At 34.9% G+C, this 20486-nt stretch overlaps 1 protein-coding gene and 2 pseudogenes across 1 annotated transcript in view; 1 reads left to right on the forward strand and 2 right to left on the reverse strand.

Moving 5' to 3' along the window:
- Nucleotides 1-20486, reverse strand: part of LOC145256430 (uncharacterized) — a 101239-nt gene that overhangs the window by 51019 nt on the left and 29734 nt on the right. Inside the window, exons 3-5 of the mRNA XM_080115324.1 lie at nt 15120-15182; nt 10548-10660; nt 4488-4515 (exon numbers count right to left, since the gene is read on the reverse strand). Of these exons, the coding sequence (XP_079971450.1) occupies nt 4488-4515; nt 10548-10660; nt 15120-15182 (204 nt within the window). The remainder of the gene's footprint in view (nt 1-4487; nt 4516-10547; nt 10661-15119; nt 15183-20486) is intronic.
- LOC145256564 (5S ribosomal RNA) lies at nt 3616-3734 on the forward strand (annotated as a pseudogene).
- On the reverse strand, nt 19063-19269 carry LOC145256602 (U2 spliceosomal RNA; annotated as a pseudogene).

Here is a 20486-nt window from a genome sequence, read left to right on the forward strand (position 1 = left end):
GGTATCGGAATCGTTAATCAATATTTTCCTGGAATCGGAATCGGAATCGTATAAAAATTAGGAATCGTCCCAACACTAGTTAGGACATTGACTGAGAAATATTAGTTTTTGTGTTCACAGTCGCACCCACCTTACAGCGGACGTTTCGTATTTTATTTTTAACAGGTTTTTGAAAACGATTATTTCAGTAAGCTTTTGCATTTAAACAGGATTAAAAGATTGTTTTTAATATTTTTTGTTTTGTACTTTGTAGTATTTATTTAGCTCAAATCGAGTACTTAGAGAAGTTTTTTTTTATTAGTGGTTGATTTCAATTAAAACAAAAATCATTTTTCTTATTCCAAATTTTTTTTATCGGCAGTGGATTTAGTTCCCAAATATTTGCGTCTTTTACATTAAGGTTTCGCTCAAAAAAAAGAAAACAAACAAAAAAAAAAAACAAATTAAAAAATATGGATATTTATTTGTTAATTATATTATTTTTTCCATGCAATTTGACAACATTTATAGGTTTTCCAGAATTATGATAATGAATATCGCATGTAAAATTGTCGCTGCCAAATAGTTTTCATCTAATAACATTATGCTTTTCGACGGCCAGCCAGACAACACACACGCGCACACTATTTGGCTTATGGCAAGACTATTTGTCAGTGACAATTTTACATGTGTTATTCATTTACAGATTACCTGAAAACCTATAAATGTTGTCAATTAGGGGGAATATGAAAAGCGGGGAAAAACAAACAATTTAACTTGTTTTGAACCTTGAACATTACCTTACCTTTAATAATGCTACATAAAAAATATGGCTACGTTGAAGGTGTTAACTCTGGACTAAATTGAAAAGGTTAGCTCCCAAATATTTGTGCTTTTTTATTATTATGCCAAAAAAAAAAAAAAAATATGCAAGTTTATTGAACGAAATAAAACTTATTTTTTTGTGAGCAATTTTATTTCCACAACATATTTCTTTTAATAAAATTCTGTAATTTTTTTTTTTTTGGAACAAATCGTAATAAAAAAGACATGATTATTTGGAAGTTAAACTCTTCAATATATAAATATATATGAATTGCGTTGGTTTAAATCATCACTAATCTACATAAGCACAAAAAAAAACAAAAAAAAACAACAATAATGTGTAAAATACATAATTGTTTAAATATTTATGCACTCACTCTTTGTTTTTTTTCAATTTGTCTTTTTTGTTTGTGAAAATCTAGCTATAGTTATCAATTTAGCCTATTTTCTGTATGAGGCTTCAAATATTTAGTAGAGTCTGGAAACCCAATTAGGGTCAGCTATTGAACATGTTTACCTTTTTAGAACCTTGAAAAACACATAGCTTTTTTTTTTTTGTTGTTTTACATAGGCATCACCACATTATCAAGGCCAAGAGGCCACTCAAGGATAAGGGTTAAAGAGTGTACAGTAGAAATTGGACAATAGTTTCAGATTGCAAAATAATTAAACAACAAAAGAATTGGTGGACCTGAACAATGCTGCCCCTATCATTTATTTTTTTTAATTTTTCATTTATTCGTAATTTTTTCAGGCAATTATCAGCGCTTATAGACTTAAATTTGAAATGATAACATTCTACTACAGTGAACAACCACTTTTTGGCTACTCCCATTGTTAATGCTGCATTTAGAATTTTCCTTTTCAATTTTTTGCAAATTTGTCTGGCATTTATCATAGACTAGCGGGGGGTACCCGGCGTTGCCCGAGTGTTTGGAGGTGTGTGTGGTTTTAGGTAAATCAAAGCACCCGGGTGTTTGTGTCGGGGGGAGGGGAGGGGGGGGGTAAAAAAAAAAAAAAAAAAACGTTTTGGTAGGTAAGTATGAAGGATTGAACCCGAACCTTTGAGTCGAAGTTGGAAATTAAAGTGTGAAAAAAAATGTGCGACGTTAACCACTGGGCCACCACGAAATAGTAACAGAAACATGATTGAATTTATTTAAGTATTACAAATTGGCAGGTGCTTGTACTTAATGAGGTCAACTTTGACTGCGAGGCAGTATTTTATTTACTGCGGGGCAAGATTTTTTTTTTTTGTTTCCCCAAGATGTTGTGGGGAAAACCAGCTTCCCATAAAAAGGGATTGTCCAAATTGAATAGCAATTGTCTGATATAAGGAGAAATTCCGCATTGATCAAAGCTGATTGCTTTCAAACTTTTCCGGAAAAATGCTGCCAGAATTAGTTTCGAAAAAGCTTAATGCACATGCGGCGATCGAAAAATGTTGAATATTTATCTTTTCAAAGTCAAGCAAATTGTTAACTCATAGATATTATCATTTAGATGTGATATAAAAAGTGTTAAGAAGAAGTGAGTCGACCGATCGCTTCTCGGAAAAAAGCCTTTCTCGGACATACACAAAAAGCAAACATACATTTTCACTTTTATATTTATAGATTATTGCTTAGCTTCCACATTACCAAATTACCTTGGTAAAAATGTATACACCTTACCAACAGAAAAGGGAAACATTTAACAGCTAGGGGCAGCATTAACAACCGACGTGGCAAAAAATGTGTTCCATTTATTAGCACGTTATCATTACACATTGATCCCAAACTATTACAGTCATTAAAAATGCTACCTTAAATTTCATTTTTAATCCGAAAATTAAGCCTGTACTCAATAATAATCGCCAGAAAAAATTACAACAAAGTTAAAAGGAAAAATTTAAGGTCTGCTGCAGTGTTTTTTTTGTTTCTTTTCCTCGTGACACAATGTTCCCTCCGGAATAAATGCTGGGTTATAATTAATTTTTAGTTCATTTTTTTTTTTTTTTTTCATTATACATCACAGACAGGTGGCAACACCTGCTATCTAATAGGTCACACTACTTTTATTGTACATGTTAGGTGAAAGCACAGAATAATCACAGCACATAATGAAATCCCCATGTTAAGAATGAGTTTATACATACTAACGTTACTTCGGCACAGTACATTCATTTTGGCCATGAGCGCCAGTGCCCCCTCCCCCCAACAACCATAGTTTAATTGTTTTGTTTTTTTTACAGGTGGGGTGAGGGGTATACTTCCACGCCGATACACAGATCCTGCTAGTTCATAATAAAAACTTGTTGACATTACATTTGAAGATAATCAACAAAATATTCTTTTCATTATTTTGATTCTCAAGTATATATCCGACACAGTTAATCAACTGGGAATCCCATCACTCTATATTAAAGCATATAAGATATTAACGGATACACACTCGAGAGTCAAAACATTAAAAAGAATATGCTGTTGTCCTAGCCTTAATAATCAGTTGTATACTTTTAAGAGTTTGGGACATATTTTCATTCTAGAAACGCTCAGCACACAAACAGACCCCAAAATGTTATTTTCACACTTTTACTGAAGCCGAAACATACTTATTTAAGTATTCTAGTTAATATAATTTCAGAATATATCTGATGAGGTCTATCTCCAAAACTCTTATAAATGTTTATGACATATTTCCAGTCTATGGAGGTCCAGTGCATATGTATACTCCATGACGTTATTGTACCATTTTTAAACAGAACAGATACTAAACTGTGATCCTAACCCAAAAGCCAAGTATTCTAGTTTAAGCTTTACATTTGACACAACATACGGCATAATCATGTTTTACACACCGGTTCCCATCAGATCACCAAAGTTAAGCAACGATGAGCCAGGCCAGTACAGGATGGGTGACCATTTGGGACTTCCAGGTTCCTGCATGTACTTTCCGCTTATCTCGGCATTGTTTCCAGTCGTCCTGGACTTCTCCTTACCACTAGACTCAAGCAGTGCCGATTCAGGAGAGGTGTGGTTAGAGATTGCGCAACCTTTGCCACATAATTAGACATGCAGCTGCCCCTACAGGGGGTATCCTTTGTCTTTCGAGATTGAACGGAGGCATCGATATGACACAACAGCAAAATCAGATTTTGAAAATGTACTTTCCACCTAAAAATAAGGAACATACTAGGGAGACAAAATCTTGTTTCACGCTAAAAATCAAGTTATGCAAGCAGACAACACTAGAACAAACACAGTGTAGCCTACCTGTTCTTTGAAATTAATTTTCTCTGTGTCCTCTTTTATATTAAAGATGTCTGATTACAAAACAGTTAAAAATACAATAACGAAATACTTATTTTGTTATAAGATGCATTTGTACTTCTGGATTTTTTTTATCACAGACTATCTGTATTTAATCGGTTTTACTTGTGCAAAATTCTGAATATTATTCAGAGAAAATAAATTAGTAAATCATTTAAAATTATGTCAAGTTGGTTTATTCTGATATTATGACAGTAAGTAACAATCACAGCCAATCCAGTCAAAATTGGAAAGAATATATAACATTTGTAAACATTAAAGATGATTCTAATTGGTTTCTCATATTAGTAATTATAAAACATTTAACTCTTATTTTAAGACAAATTTGAATTGAAACTGAAGTATAAAAAAGGGTCTTCAAGATATACTTACAGTAAGCGGCAATCTGTACTTTTGATCGCTAGAGAAAACAAAACAGAAAAAATTATGTTTAATGAAATTTTTAGATTGTTTGTAAAAAAGTAAAAAATTTCTTCCATCTACACCAAGTTGCAGAGTCAGAGGTTTTCAATTGCTAGGAATTGTATTTTTGTAATCTAACAAATCAACAGACACTCAATTTATTGGAGGAGTTTAAAATAAGGTGTTTGGGGTTGGATATGCTGTTGAAATTTTTTAGGTTGTCAGTCAGACCTTATACATTTTGACTCCACAATCCTGGTTAAAGGTTGTTGATAGAAAATGTAAATTGTCTCCAAAACTTGTTAATTAGTGTGAAATTAATAAATTTGTAATGAAATTTGCTATGTCTATCATAGATTCATTCATATTAACATGAGGATAACAATAAATCAATTAACTTGAATAAATGTTTGATTTATTTTTTAAAATATAGTAGAGCCTTTTTAATGTCCAACACTAAATTTAAACACTAACAGTATAGGTCTCTTTTTATTTTCATGAGAAAGACAAAAGGAGACAAATTGAAAGGCAATACAAAGAAAACAGCCAGAAAACTCATAAATAAACGAGCAGAGATTTAAAATCATTATACATAAAAAAGTAAACAAACGAAAACTTGAATAAAAAAAACTGTTAACAAAGTGATGGTTTTGATAAAAAACAAAAACTGTTAAAGTGGTGTTTTCACTAAAAAAGAAAAAACTTTGTTTTTAGAGACAGCTTTAAACTATTAAACAGCTTTAATGAATTTAAACAAATTCATTTATTTTAATCTTAAAACTATCAATAAAATTTTAAATCTTTTTTATTTATTCTTCAGCGAGATATTTAATTTTATTTTATGAAACAAAAAAAATCTATTTTTAGAAAATGAATTTTGTTTTTTTTACATCCTAATATATTTCACCTATTTTATGGATGTAACTAATAGTCAAACCTAGTAACTCCAGATGTAATTGAAAGAAAATTTCAATGGTACCTTTAGAATCTGAAAAATTTTTTTTAACTATTATTGAAACTTAATTGAATGTTCTGTTAACATATCAATTTCAACACACAAGCAAGCAAACATTAACACACACACACACACAAGATATAAACATATATAAACACATACCTAATTTATACAGGTGGCCCACTTAAAAGTAGCCTGATCACTCTAATCTTTCTCTAACCAATTTCGTTTTTTTCAGATTAAGCTTCCTAATTTTTTAAAATCAACATTTAAATTTTTTTTTAGTACAGTGTTTTCGCTACAGCACAGAATAGTGATTGTGGAAGCCTATCTGTGCACCGGATCAATTAAGAAAATGCAATAGACATTCCTGGAAAATGCAATGTAATGGCAAGCAATCTACAAAAGATTAATGCAAGCAACAGTAAACGTAGTCACTAGTTTTGTCTTCTCTGCACCAGCCTCTCGAACCAAAGGTTCTCAAGTCCTTCACCACCCTTACTCAAGGCACGCCTCCATGCTGGTCTATCTTCGGCTAGCTCTTCCCACACATTCACATCGATGCAAAGAGCGATCAGATCCCGTTTGGCCACGTCTTTAAAGCGCAGCACAGGGCGACCGCGGCTTCTTGATCCATTTGACAGTTCGCTGTAGAGGATATCCTTAGGGAGATGGCCATTGGGCATTCTGCGCAGGTGTCCAAGCCAGCGCGATCGTCGTATCTTGGGTGTCTCGAACAAGGAGCGGCTGGTGGCACGTTTTAGCACCTCTTCATTGGTGATTCTATTCCACCAATTCATGCCCATGATATGTCGCAAGCATTGGAGATGGTAGACGTTCAGTCTTTTCTCGTGATGAGCATACGTGGTCCAAGTCTCTGCTCCATACAGTAGGGTACTCAGAACACAGCATTTGTAGATGCAGCATTTTGTGCGAGAAGTGAGATATTTATTGAACCATGCTCTTTCACGTAGTCGGTTGAAAGTAGACGCTGCTCTACCTATGCACGTTTGTAGCTCCTGTTCAATGGATACTCCCTTGTTGATGTTAGATCCAAGATACGCAAAGTTCTCGACAGTCTCTAGTTCGTGGCCATTGATGGTGATTGGTGATGCGTCACCCTGGTGCATCACAACTGTCTTCTTCACACTGATTATCAGTGCAAACTTGGTTTTGGCGCGTAGGCGAGCCAAGATAAAAAGTTCTCCATCAGAGCGAGTATGAAGGAACATACTGTTTTCGTCCTTGTGATTTCCAAAAGCGTGGTGCAGAAGAACTGAGAAGAAGATGCCAAACAGTGTGGGAGCCAACACACAACCTTGCTTGACTCCACTGCACACGAGGAAGTTGTCAGACTTGTCATCCTGGAAGAAGACTGTGGCTGTCATGTTATCATGGAGCGATCTTATCAAACTAAGAAGAAACTTTTGTAGGATGGAAAACAAACTATCTGTACTGACCATGTCAAATGCTTTCGTGAGGTCCACAAATGAAGATATGGAGAGGTCTACGTTGTTCTCTGCATGTTTCCTGGATTTGACGCACTGAAAATATCATGTCCATGGCTGAGCGCCCGCTGTGGAAGCTGCATTGCGATTCTGGATAAACGCAGTTTGCAATCTGCTGGAGCCTTGGAAGGAGCACTCTGGCAAAGACTTTGCCAGTGACACTGAGTAAAGATATACCACGGTAGTTATTGCAATCTCCTTTGTCTCCTTTCTTGAATAAAGTGACAATTTTAGCATCTTTCATTGCTGTTGGAAATTTTCCGTTGCGCCAACTGGTGCAGAGGAGGTCGTACAAGTGCAGGAGCAGGAACTTATCGCACTTGAGCAGGTCTGCTGGAATCTCGTCAGTACCTGGGGCCTTCCCTACATTCGTGTGTTAGAGAGCTACTTCGAGTTCTGACATAGTTGGAAGGAATGTTGTCCAGTTCGACTAGGGGGTCGAAGTTCGGAGTGGAATTTAAAGCTGTAACTGTGGTATTGCGTGGTTCGCCATATAGTACAGAGTAGTGCTCCACCCAGCGTTCAAGCTGCTTCATAGGATCAGTGATGAGCTCCCCTGTAGTAGATTTTAAAGGGCAAACTTTCTTTGCACTCAGTCCAGTTGCCTTGCAGAGCCCACGGTACATCACACGTAGTTTACCGCAGTCAGCAGCAGTCTGGATTTCGTTGCACACGTTGTTCCAGTAGTTGTTTGCATAGTGCCGAGCAGCTTTCTGGAATTGACTGCGAGCCTCTTTCAGCTTGGATAGGGTGCTGCGTGTCGGCCTGCTCACATAGTTCTTGTGAGTATCATTTTTAGACAGTAGTAGAGGTTCTAAGATTTCTGCATTCTCAGCCATACAGTCTTCGCAAGGCAGCCGCTTGGTTCCAAAGAATGTGACTGCAGCGTCATGCAATGCAGTTTGCAGGATTTCCCAGGATTTATCCAGGTTCACTGCTTCCGCTGGTGAAGAATCTCTCAGCTTATTTTTGAGTGCAGTGCGAAACGCACTGATGCTGTCGTTCTTCATTGCAGCCGTGTTGAGACTATGACGTGGTCTTGGCTTACGTGGTGCAGGTTTCTTGTTCGGGAGATCAAGTTGTGTCAGCACGAGTGAGTGGTCGGTATCACCATTGACGGAGTGGTAGGTTCTTGATCGTTTGACAGAACCGATGTCTCTTTTTCTACACAATGCAAGATCCAATTGGAACCAATGTTTGTAACGAGGGTGTTTCCAAGAGACACAATGACACATTTTCTGTTTGAACCAGGTGTTTGCAATACAGAGTCCCTGTTGACTACAGAGCTCCAGATTTCTTTGACCATTTTCATTTATTTTACCAGTACCGAAGTGACCAATGATGTCACGCCAGGCAGTATGGTTTGCACCGACTCTGGCGTTGAAGTCTCCGAGTACTAGGAGGTGATTGCTGGCTGGGATCCTGCTCAGTATTTTGTTGAAACAGTCGTAAAATTCATCCTTCACATGATCTTCGCTAGGCAGTGTTGGCGCATAGACGCTGATGACGTGTACTGGTGCATCGGCGCAGTTGATCTTCAGTGTCATAATTCTCTCTGAAATGCTGACCGGAGTGTCGACTACATGTTCTCTGAGTAATTTATTTGTCACTGCAAAACCTACTCCATTGATGCGATGTTCCTCTTCTGCTTTGCCAGTCCAGAAGAAGTGTAGTTTTTTTCCGAGATGGAGCCAGTTCCAGCCAATCTGGTCTCCTGTAGAGTGATAATGTCGACAGACAGCTTGGCAAGTTCATGGTCAAGTAATGTGGTCTTACGAGGCAGACCTTGTGCACAAAGGTTGAGATCCGGGTCATGCATGAAACCCGGGCACAGTGTACGAATGTTCCAACTTCTGAGTCGGAGAGTAGTCTTTGAATTGTGATTTGTAACAGGTGAATGATTTACGTCCGTGATTGCCTGACCACCCCATGGAAGCGGCGGACGTGACGGGGTAGCACCTTACTGACCAGGGGCTGCCTGGTTTGAGGTGGGCGGTAGCCACCCACTGGGGCTAAATAGCCCCTCCCACTGTTGCGGAGAATCTGAAGCGCCTGGTCGCGACGTCAATTTGACCAGACTTTTAACTCGTAACTATCTTCCACTGTTGCGAGAGCCTGGGTGAAGAAACTCATGCGTTGCCCAAGCAGCACGAGTGGAACTTAACCAGAGCCGGTAGAACCCAAGAAAAGACAAGGTCGATACGTTGGTACCGACTCTGGCTGCAGAGATAAAAGCACTAGTAAAACATTTTATTCAGAGCTTGGTAGAGAAATGGTGCGAAACAGGCTCTGTCAAATACGTGAAGAAGCAAAGACCTAAATAAGTCCGGACACCAGAAGTTGTTAGCGATTTCTAACAGCGAATTTTAAGAAGTCCACAAAAGTCAACTACTATTGTAGTTGTATTGTAGAGACTATCCCAGCAAGTCACTTTATCACAAACAACATCTCAGCGTGTACTGAAATCTTTGAGCATGAGAGCATACAGAATAACATGTGTTCAGGATCTGAAGTTGCCTGACAAAGATAAACGTCTTCAGGTAGCTGCTGAGTATTGTTGATTAGGGGCATTTGGACCCACTGCTGTACTTTATATCGGATGAGGAATGGTTTCACATATCAGTATATGTGAATTCTCAGAACACTCATTTTGGTTTTCTAAAAATGCACACATAATTCACGAAACACTACTGCATGAATTGAAATTGGTGTTTGGTGTGCAGTTTCAGGAACTAAGATAGTTGGCCTAATTTTTTTTTAATCAACTGTGAACACAGACGGTTATCTACACATCTTACAACCAACTGACAGCACAAGATAAAATGCAATTCTTCTTCCAACAAACTGCCTCTACATGCCACACGTCTCACAGATCACTGACACGGTTTCATGACAGGTTTACGGAAGAGAGAACAATAAGTGGTTATGGCCACCATGTTCCCCGGACTTGTCATCATGTGATTCTTATCTTTGGGGGACTTTAAAACAAAAAAGTGTTATGCAAATAATCCTAACAATCTAGACCAACTAAAAGAGAACATTACTAAAGTTATCAGGAGAATCACCAGAGAAGATCTATAGGCAGTATCTGCAAACGTTAAACAAGCCCAGAAATGCAACATGGAGCATTTCCAGCATCTTTTATAACACTACAGGTAATTCAAACAATAAAAGGATGTTCCTCCTCTCTATAAAATTTTCTGGATTACTTTTAAGCAGGCCACCCTGTATATGTAGAAAAGTAATATCAATAATTAAGAAAAACAGTCCTATACACAGCTATTAACGTATGCTAAAAAATCCTGGTACTAGTGCACTTATTGATCCGTGCTGAAATAATAACATTATTATTTAAAAAGCCATTCTTAACATGGGGAAGGGAGGGTGTTTTGTACCTATTCTGTACTTTAACCTTACAATTGAATAAAAAACATATCATAAAACTTTAATTAAACTTGGAAATACTATTTAAAAAATAGCGTGAATCACTAAGTGCATTAGCATCAAAATCTTTGTATATACTGGCAATAGTCAAAGAGTTCTGCAGCTGAAGAAATAAAAACTTACCAATTTTCGTCTATCTGGCGCGTAATAGTAAACATCAGCAGGAACTCTTTTGGGTTTACCACTTTTAGTAAATTCTTCGTAAACACCCCGAATAACAACTTCTCGTCTCCAACCTACAGTAAAAATAATAGAAATTATAAATGATTCAATAATGAGCATTTTTATACTTGGATGGCAATGGTCTCAGTTTTATTATGGCCTATCATTCTTTTCTTTTTTAAGTTATTTAATGTCAAAATACAGTATTGAATACAAATTGCTATTTTATGTAAGGTTATTTGTGTGTATTTAATATTTTTAAATCCACATAAATATTCGCCGAGTTTGACAAGATGCCCCTGAAAAAGGTTGGAGGTTGCATTGATGAAAACTTGAAAATAATGTCCAAGATGAGAACAGTAGTCAAATAATACAAATTATTTACAATGTTATTCCCACATTTCATATGATGTAACCTCAATTTTAAGTGCATCTTGTCGAACAAGGACCCATATCATAACGGATAAAAGTACTAAGTATAATATGTGCTAAGTGACAATCTTCTGGAGGTTGCAGGTTCAATCCTCAGTATAAATTACTTAAGACTGGTCATGGCTGACAGAACAAGAACAAGCTACACAGTGGATTGAATAATGGGTTTCAATTGAAATTCTGTATAGATTCCTAAATTCAAGATAATGCACTTGAAGAAGATTGAAAGTTACATCAGCAGTTTCAACTCTGCAAGAATAACATTCTAGATAAAAACAGTCTTCAAAATAAGCCTAATAAGTTTGTTTGGTCACATGATGATTAATCAGCACAGCAATTTCTAAATAGTTTCTGAACAGTTTGCAGACAGCCACAAAGTAAGATGCATAAACTCTGTACAGCCATCTATCAGTTATTATCACTTGATATACAGCTACTCAAAGAAAAGACATCACCTGCCAACATACACTCATTCTACTTAATTCCTTTTGACAAAAAGATAAATTCACGATTCTTACTTTTGGCAATATTCAACTGTGGGTACTATAATTATTTCCGTAATCAAACGATATCACAGCTCACAATACCCATGACAGCCAAGAAACTAGAAGTCCAAGATTTGAGTTTGGCCCTAATTTGACTCATCAGTTGAATTCAGGTTTCAAATCCTGAGTTCGGATGTATTCAACTGATGAGCTCAAATGAGGGCAAAACTTGAGTCTTGGACTACCGGTTTGTTGGTTATCACAACTATTGTGAGCTGTGAAGTCATTTGATTGTAGAAATATATCTTTCCAAAAACGCCTTGTTTTTCCTTTCTTCTTAAACAATCCTTTTCTTACAAATTATTATAGGAGTATCATCATCATCAACGATCCTGTCGTTTAACAGTGTTGGTAACAACGGCTTTCCAATGTGGGTGGCTACCCATAGCCCAAAACAGCTCAACTTTAGATGATAATCCTGTCTAATCACCCAAGTTATACATCAAAGTACGTTTTGGTTGACCGTTCTTTTTTGATCTTTGCATTTTACCAGTCAATACTAAATTTTTTATGCTTCTTTGATGGTAAATATAGGGGGGCAACCAGAGTTATCCCGGAAAATCTGTTTTGGCACAATTTAGTTTCACCATGTTTATGCAAAGTTTTTTTTAAAAATCCAAGGAGGGGTTATTGAGAAAAGTGCAAACAGACAGACGAATGAGAGTGAATTACTAGCTCTAATCTCTTTTGCTGGAGGACCAATAAGGAAGTTATAATGCTTTTTGTGTCTTGTACAGTTGCATATTTTTTCTTGTGCAGTTGGATATTTTTTCTTGTACAGTTGGATATTTTTTCTTGTACAGTTGGATTTTTTTTTTTCTTGAAGACTAACCATACGCATTTCATCACATTTTTATATTTTTTCATTAAAAATACTATAACTTTGTTAAAACACAAGATTAAGCATAAAATTTGCCATACAAGTATTTTTGTGCAGCGTATCAGCATATGCCCTTTAAAATCTCTAGAAATTAATGGTTTCCAAGTAATCTGCAGCAAATAGACATATGTTGCAGTATCTAATAAAGATCATGTACCCATTAGAAAAAAAAATCAGAACTCAAAGCTGAATTGTAATGCAATTTATGTACAAGAAACTGGAATCTAATACTAGGACAATTAAAAGTGTATATTTTGCAAGATTTCTTTGGTATTATTATAAATCTTGCGTTAAATTGCCTTAACCAAAATATGAGAAATTACCTTTTCTAGGTCATTACCTATGGATATCCTGAAAAACTTGAAAGAAAAAAAAATATTTTTGAATTTAGATTAAAGAATTAGTTTCATATAAAATTAATGCAAAATCCTCCATTTCAGTATTTTAGTACAGTTTACTAAGTTAAATACTTTTTCTATGAAAGTTAAATACTTTTTTCAAAGACAATTTATTAAGAGTGGGAGGCATGTTACACAGATTAGGGTTAGTGGTAGAGTTAAAGGAGTTTCTGAGGATGAAGAGTGCCACTCCTACCTTGCATTAAAGATGGAGTGTTTTTTGGGGTGGGTGGGGGTATGACACATTTAAGGGAAGTCGTTTTAAGAGGTGGCCTTGTCACTCAAAGCCAGAGAAATTTTTTTATACTAACTTTTTATACTAGCTTTAAAAAAATCCAAAGAATTACGTGGTTAACTGCTCTAAAGGCAGGAATGGCAGGAAGTGAGGGATCATTTTATGTTAAATTTATATGCAAAATATATCCATCATTCTAAATTATTTTGTTTTTTTCTTTTTACCACTATGTGTAATCACCTAAAAAAAGGTAGAATCTAATTTAATTTTTAATTGGCAGCTATAAAATAATTTCTGACTAAAATTAAAGTTTAAAAGTATATTTGAAAATCAGTACTTCTTAAAGGAGTCACTATTTTATAAAAGCACCATGCTAATGTTAATTTTAAGAAAAACAAGTGAAGCATGCATGGTCCCCCATGAGTGCACAGTGAATGAGGCATAAAAAAATGAACAAGTTCAGCATTGGCCCACCCCCAATCCCTCCATTTAGCCCCAAAAGTCTCCTGATGAAAATGAACAAACGGTGCAGTTTTAGGCCTTAACATGTGTAAATTTTAGTTCTGCACCATGCAAAAAAAGAAATGACTAAGTCCATCATTTGCCCCCCACCCCTCATTAGCCCCAAAAGTCCCCAAGGCCTTAGCATATTTAAATTTGAGTTCAGCGCCATGTAAAACTGCTAAATAAATTTATATAGAAAATTTTGGACAAATATGGTAAATTAGTCCCCAAAAATAGAGTGTTTTTTATTAGTCCTGAGGACACCCAAGAGTTATCGTGAAGTACAGACACACAAAATTATATATAAATCAATTAGTTACTTTTCAGAAAATTCTATAAAAATTCAAAGCATCATTTTTTTTTAATAAGCACAGAAGTATCAATTTTAGCCATTTTAACCCGAAAGGCACCCCTAGGAGAGCAAACAGAGTTTTCCTGGAAAATCCATTCTGTTACTTTCTTTAATCATACCATGTTTAATGTTTGTGCAAAATTCAAAAAAATCCCAAGGCGTAGTTATTGGGAAAAGTGCGGACAGACGAACGGACAAGGGTGAATTTACAGGTTCACCCTCCTTTTGTCAGGGACCAAAAATATTTTCTTCTTTTTCAAAATAAACCTGTAAACATTGATAAAAATAGTTATTTATGTAAATCTCTGCTGCTGATAATGACTAACACTATTATTTTGCTGATCGTGTTCTGAGTAATACTATCAAATTGTTGACTTTCACTGAAATAGAGACAATTATTTTTAGGATAGAGTAATTAAAATTGATACTACAAAAATAGAAAAATAACATACAACTATGATTTTAAAGCATACAAAAGAGTAAAACAGACTGATTTATTTACTAGTTGAGGTATAAAACTTTCTTTTTTAATGTTTGATATCATGTTGAAATATTAAAGACAGCAAAAAAGGAATTTGCCAGTTTATTTTGTATCTCAACAAAGATTAAGGTTTTTCTATTTGGTTCTCAAATTCCGTAATGGAATTCCTCATACAACAAATTTCTAAAAATTCAATGGCCCAAAAAAAAAAAAAAAAGATGGAAATGGCGTTAACATTTTTTTGACTTTATCTCTCTATCTGATCAGGCTTCTTGCCTGGACCAATGCAACTCTCTCTTTCTCCAGATCTCCCTGTCATCCATCAGCTGCCTCAGATGCCTTCAGGATCAAAGTTGGTGTCATGTGCAATACATTACTCATCAATTCTTGCTTGCTCCTATGGTAGTGACCAGCAAATCGTAGACATCGCTCTCTGATGGTAGTAGATATGGCAGGTAGGTTGCCATAAAGTTGCTGCTCCGTGAGATGATTTTATCACTTTATTTGTTCAAAACATATCATGTAGACTATCATTTAGTAATTACTACGAAAGGATATTCATTTCTGAATAAAATGGTGGTCTTTTGAAGGGTTAAAGTGCTTTGGCTTATAAATATGACTATTTTAGTTGCTTTAGTTGCGTATTTTGATAATATTAAGAAAGTAGGGGTTTTTTGTCAACAAAAGAAAAATAAACGTAAATTACCTTGCTCAAAAGGAACTAACGTTTTCTCTAGATCAAGTTTCTCTTTGAATTTTGAACTGGAATCTGAAATTAAAGTGAAAAAATATTTATTATCAAAAATTAAAATAAAGAACATTCAAGCAGCATAACATTAATGCAGGAGTGCCTCAAAGATAGATCCTTGGACCATTATTATTCCTGATATTCATAAACAACCTCCCTGATAATATTTTGTTGAGATGGGTATATTAGCTGATGATACAACGCTCTATAATATGCATGAGGGAAGAACGGATGTACATAAATTTAAGACAATGGCAGAATCGTTAGTAAATGACTCCCAGACTATAGTGGAATGGGGCCGCAAATGGATAGTAACATTTAATGCTAGTAAAAGTAAGCTTCTTTCATTTAACAATTACAAGATGCCTCTCCAACCCCCTATATCCATGACAAATAGCACCCAACCTGAGAATTCTACCTTCAAACTCCTTGGCCTAACATTTGCGGGCAATATGAACTGAACAAATACATAGAGGACATTGCAAAGGCTGCTGCAAAGAAGGTGGGTTCCCTCTATCGAGCTAGAAGACTACTCATGCCTGAGAGTATTTTGTACCTTTACAAGGCCCCCATTCGCCCATGCATGGAGTATTGTTGCCACATCTTGGCTGGTGCATCTACCACTAGTCTTTCCCTCTTAGATAAAGTTCAAAAAAGAGTTGTTAATCTAATCGGTCCCACTTTATCAACTAAGCTCCAGCCCCCGTCCCATCGCCGCAATGTTGCATCATTGTGCCTCTTTTACAAATATTTTAATGGAATCTGTTCTGATGAACTTGTTTCACTTGTACCCTCTTGAAGTACATATCCCTAACAAACATGTTTAGCAGCAAAATCTCACCCCTTCACTGTTGATGTCCCTAAATGCCAGAAAGCTTTCTATTCCGATAGTTTCTTCCCTCGAACAGCTAGACTTTGGAATTCCCTTCCTGCTGCCTGTTTCCCTGGCTGTATTGATATGCAGAAGTTTAAATGTAATATAAACAAATATCTTGTTAATCTTTCCTAGACATGGCCCCAAATAGTAACCCCTTACATCTAAGTGGTGATATGCTTTGTAAGGGGTGAACATGAGTAAAAAAAAAAGAACCTAATATATATATATATATATATATATATATATAAACACATACATATATATATCTATAATATAAAGCTGAATGTGTGTGTGTGTGTGTGTCTGGTCATGAATAGGCTCCTATATGGTTAACTATTTTAAAAAACTGATTACATATATTGATAGAAGATGTATCGAGACACAGGAATGGGGATTTTTGATCTGGCAGAACAGTGGTTCATATAAATTGTGGGGTCTGCATTTGCGCCTGGTCGAGAAAGTATGAAAATAAAAAATTAAAAAATTAAAAAAAAAAACGTTTACAAGTGTTTTTGATATAGATGTATATAATAATACTTTGATAAGTATGTTTTATCTTAAATAGGGATGGTATAATAAAATTGTGGGGTCTGCGTTCGCGCCTGGCCTCCATAGAATGGAAATAGGCACAAACTTTAATAAAGACTTTTCATATCTATCTGCGTAAGTATACTTTGATAATTATGTTTCAGTTTGAAGAAATATGGTATAATAAAATTATGGGGAGTTCGTTCGCACATGACCTCCATAGAATGAAAATATCTCACAAAGTTTAACAAGGTTTTTTTACATAGATCCACAGAATATTGTGATAAGTGTTTCAGTGTGAACAGGTATGGTATAATAAATTATGGGGTTTATTTATTTTATTTTTACTTTCATCATATTTTGCTTTGGTTTTGATACCCCTAAATTTGAAGCTATCTCATTACAACCCCTTTTCATAACCTATCATACTTTCATAAATCAGAGTTCATTTTCTGTAGGCTGTTTTTGAGCCCAGTCAAGGACAGGTACATTTGCTAGTATATATATAAAGAAGATTGAGATACATAAAATTAGCAAATATCAGTTCTAAGAATTAAATATAAACAAAACAGAAGTTAAGCAAAACCATCAAAATTAAGTACCATTTAAAAATACATATATCCAATTATGATAAGAAAACAAGTTCTTATATAATTTTATACCACTTTATTTATAACTAGTAGGGCTACCCAGTATTGCCCAGGGTCATAAAAGTAAACAAAAGAAAGTGTTTATTTGTAAATGAAGCAATTGGATAATATGGTAAATATTATCCTAAATTTTTAAGAGCTTCCACCTCTTTCTCACGATATTAAGGGAAACTAATTATAGATCATATTCAGACACCCCACACCCCGCAGCTGTGTTCAAAATTGATAATGATCGGTCAATTAGTTTTAATGTGAATTTTATTTAAACATATATAAAATATTTAATGCTGTAATTTTACCGTGGCTTTATTTAAGATCCCAATCAATTGTATTCCGACAGATCGTGCTGAAATAATAACATTAATATTTGGGAGGGAGGCTTTAACTTTTCTGTACTTACATGTTATGCAGAAGATGGACCGTGATATTTTTGTTTAGATAAGATAAGCAGATTAAATCAAGTTCTTATGATTTGGTTAATAAAATGTTAGATGAAAGTACAGATTAGTTAGAAAACTTTTTCCTCTTCCCATGAGTATCTACATGTGTGTGTGTGTGCATACGTTACAGATTTAGCAGGGTGTAGGCCACAGTCGGTGATATTACGTATAATTTAAAAATAGACTTACGGCTAGCATCCAAAAAAACGTAACTTACTAAAAAATAATATATTTAAAAAAAAAACGACACAATAAAATTGTGTAAGTAAGAAAAAAAAAAAAAATAGAAATGAATTTATAATTAAAAAATAGAAGGTTAAGAATAAATGTTATCGCATTGTCAGACGTATACTTAACCGAACACATGCACAAATTATGATAAGAACCATTAGCAATGAGAAATACATGTGGCAAGAGAGAGTAACTCCTTTTCATACAGAGTGGACCTTGTAAAATAACAGGGAACAGCAGTCTGACAACTACAAAGCCACTAATAGAGTAATTTGTATTGTATACATGCATGCACATACAACTGTAATGACCTATTCGTTAAATGAACTTGAAGTGGGGCAAAATAATATATGTCTTAGTGACGCCATATTTATCTTAGTAACTGTTCATTTATAAAGGAAAGAATTGGATTCCGGAATATGAGAATTTTCAGAGCTCAGCCAGTCAAAATGGACAGACTTTGGCGAGGGAGTCTTTTATTATTTATGAATTGGAAATTGGAAAGATTATGTTAGGGCTATGTATGTATGAGCCAGTTACAGTCGGTGTAATCACAGAAGCTGTGGAACATGTAGAATTCGTCACGGTGACAACTGGTAGCAGTGGTATGTCTAAATATTTAGAGAGAAAAATGAGGACTCCTTCCTCTGTAAATGTTGCAATTGTGCTGGTGTTGCTTGTAGGATGCAATGTAATATTCTATTATCATGACTGAACGTGTCTAAAACTACATAAGATAGTGGCTATTAGCCTAGATGTATTGAATTTGTATGTGGCATCTGTTGTTGCAAACCTGATTCTTTTCTCCACAGGGGAATTTCTGCAGTCATTTTATTATATATGGAAATATCAATAAGAAGAATATATAGTAAATAGTGTTTTTCAATATAAAACAAGGCCGATAGCCATTAGTCGCATGCTCTCGTGTAATGAATGAATGCGTGAGTGTAGGATTGACATAAAATTCTTTAAGATAAACTAAAATGACAGAAAAATGGGCTGAAATAACTTAAATAAATAAAACGTAAATGACTTAGAATGACTTTAATGAACTTAAGGATGAATTGAATGACCTTAAGAATGATTTGAATGCTTAGAAAATAACTGGAATCATTCAAAAACAACTTGAATAATCTGGAGAATGACTTGAATGGCTTTGAGACTGACTGGTTGTAAAGTGGAAGATCATTTTACATTAAATTAATACAGAAAAGTAATCCCCCACTTTATATCACAATAAGTACAGCATGTAGTAAGAACAGATGGTGTTTATTTGCTCCCCCACCGAGCAAATTAGGCACAAGGCCGATTTTTAATGTGAGGAGCATGTAGTAAGAACAGATACTACACTTTGATCTTGGCCAAAAGGCCAAGAAAAGGGTATTTATTTGCTCCCCCACCGAGCAAATTAGGCACAAGGCCGATTTTTAATGTGAGGAGTGAAGGGGAAATGGGGACCAACTCCCCGGGGGAGTAGGGGAGCTGGATAGTGACAATTGGTATGAATGGTTGCCCCTACATTGACCAAGGTTTTATATGTGAGGTTTCCCCCCACATATAGTCTTTGCTTGCAGTATCTGCCGGAAAAGATACTACACTTTGAGATATTAAATTTTTTATTCACAGGAAAAAAATACAATTGGGAAAATGAACAAAAAACTTAGGCACAAGGCCAACTCAAAAAGAAGGGGGGATGGTGAGGTTGGTTGTCCCATCTCCTCTCTGTTGTAAATTTTAAATGATTTTTCTCTCGGCCAGCCTCTTTTATCATGGTTACCCCTTTAAATTTGTATTTATGTGTGTGTGCTGGGATTTTTTATTTATATCAAAAAATACAAAAAAGATAACAATATTAATAAAATTTCATCTTGGCCAAAAGGCTAAGGAAGGCTTAAAAAGCTAAGAACAGCATCTATTAACAACAGACCTTTGATCTTAACCAAAAAAGCCAAGCACAAAAGTGTTACGGACGGACCGACAGAGTGACTTATAGAGTCACTTGCACACGACTAATAAAAGAGAATAAATAATACTAAAATACAAAGTAAAAAAATAATAAAATAACAATAAGAATAAAATGAAGTACAGGTTAAAACAATGAAATATTAAAATACTTTGAAGATAACTAAAATTTAAAACATTACATTGTAAGATATGACTTTATAATAGAATTAGATGAATTATATATATATATATATTTGATTTATTGATTAAACTTTATACATGTATATATATATATATATATATATATATATATATATATATACACACTAAAATTATAGAGAATAATATTCCAAAAAATATTAAGAAAATGAGAGAGAAAAATAAAGAAAAAAAAAACTTAGTTAAAATATTTTTTATAGAGTGTATCCTATATTTATTAATGAAAACCGAAAAACGGATACTTTACCAAAAACAATAAACAATAATAAATCAAAGACAAAAAGATAAATAAAATAAACAGCAGACAAAACTTAAAGCAGGGCTCTATGGACAAGTTTATCTTTATTTGACCTTTGACAACTAAATGTTTTCATTGACTAACCAAATAGAAAAGTTACCAAGCAAACCCATAGGATTTTTAGAATATGACATCTTC

The sequence above is a fragment of the Euprymna scolopes genome, chromosome 32, assembly GCF_053919585.1.
Source record: "Euprymna scolopes isolate OS-2025 chromosome 32, ASM5391958v1, whole genome shotgun sequence".
NCBI lineage: Eukaryota > Metazoa > Mollusca > Cephalopoda > Sepiida > Sepiolidae > Euprymna > Euprymna scolopes.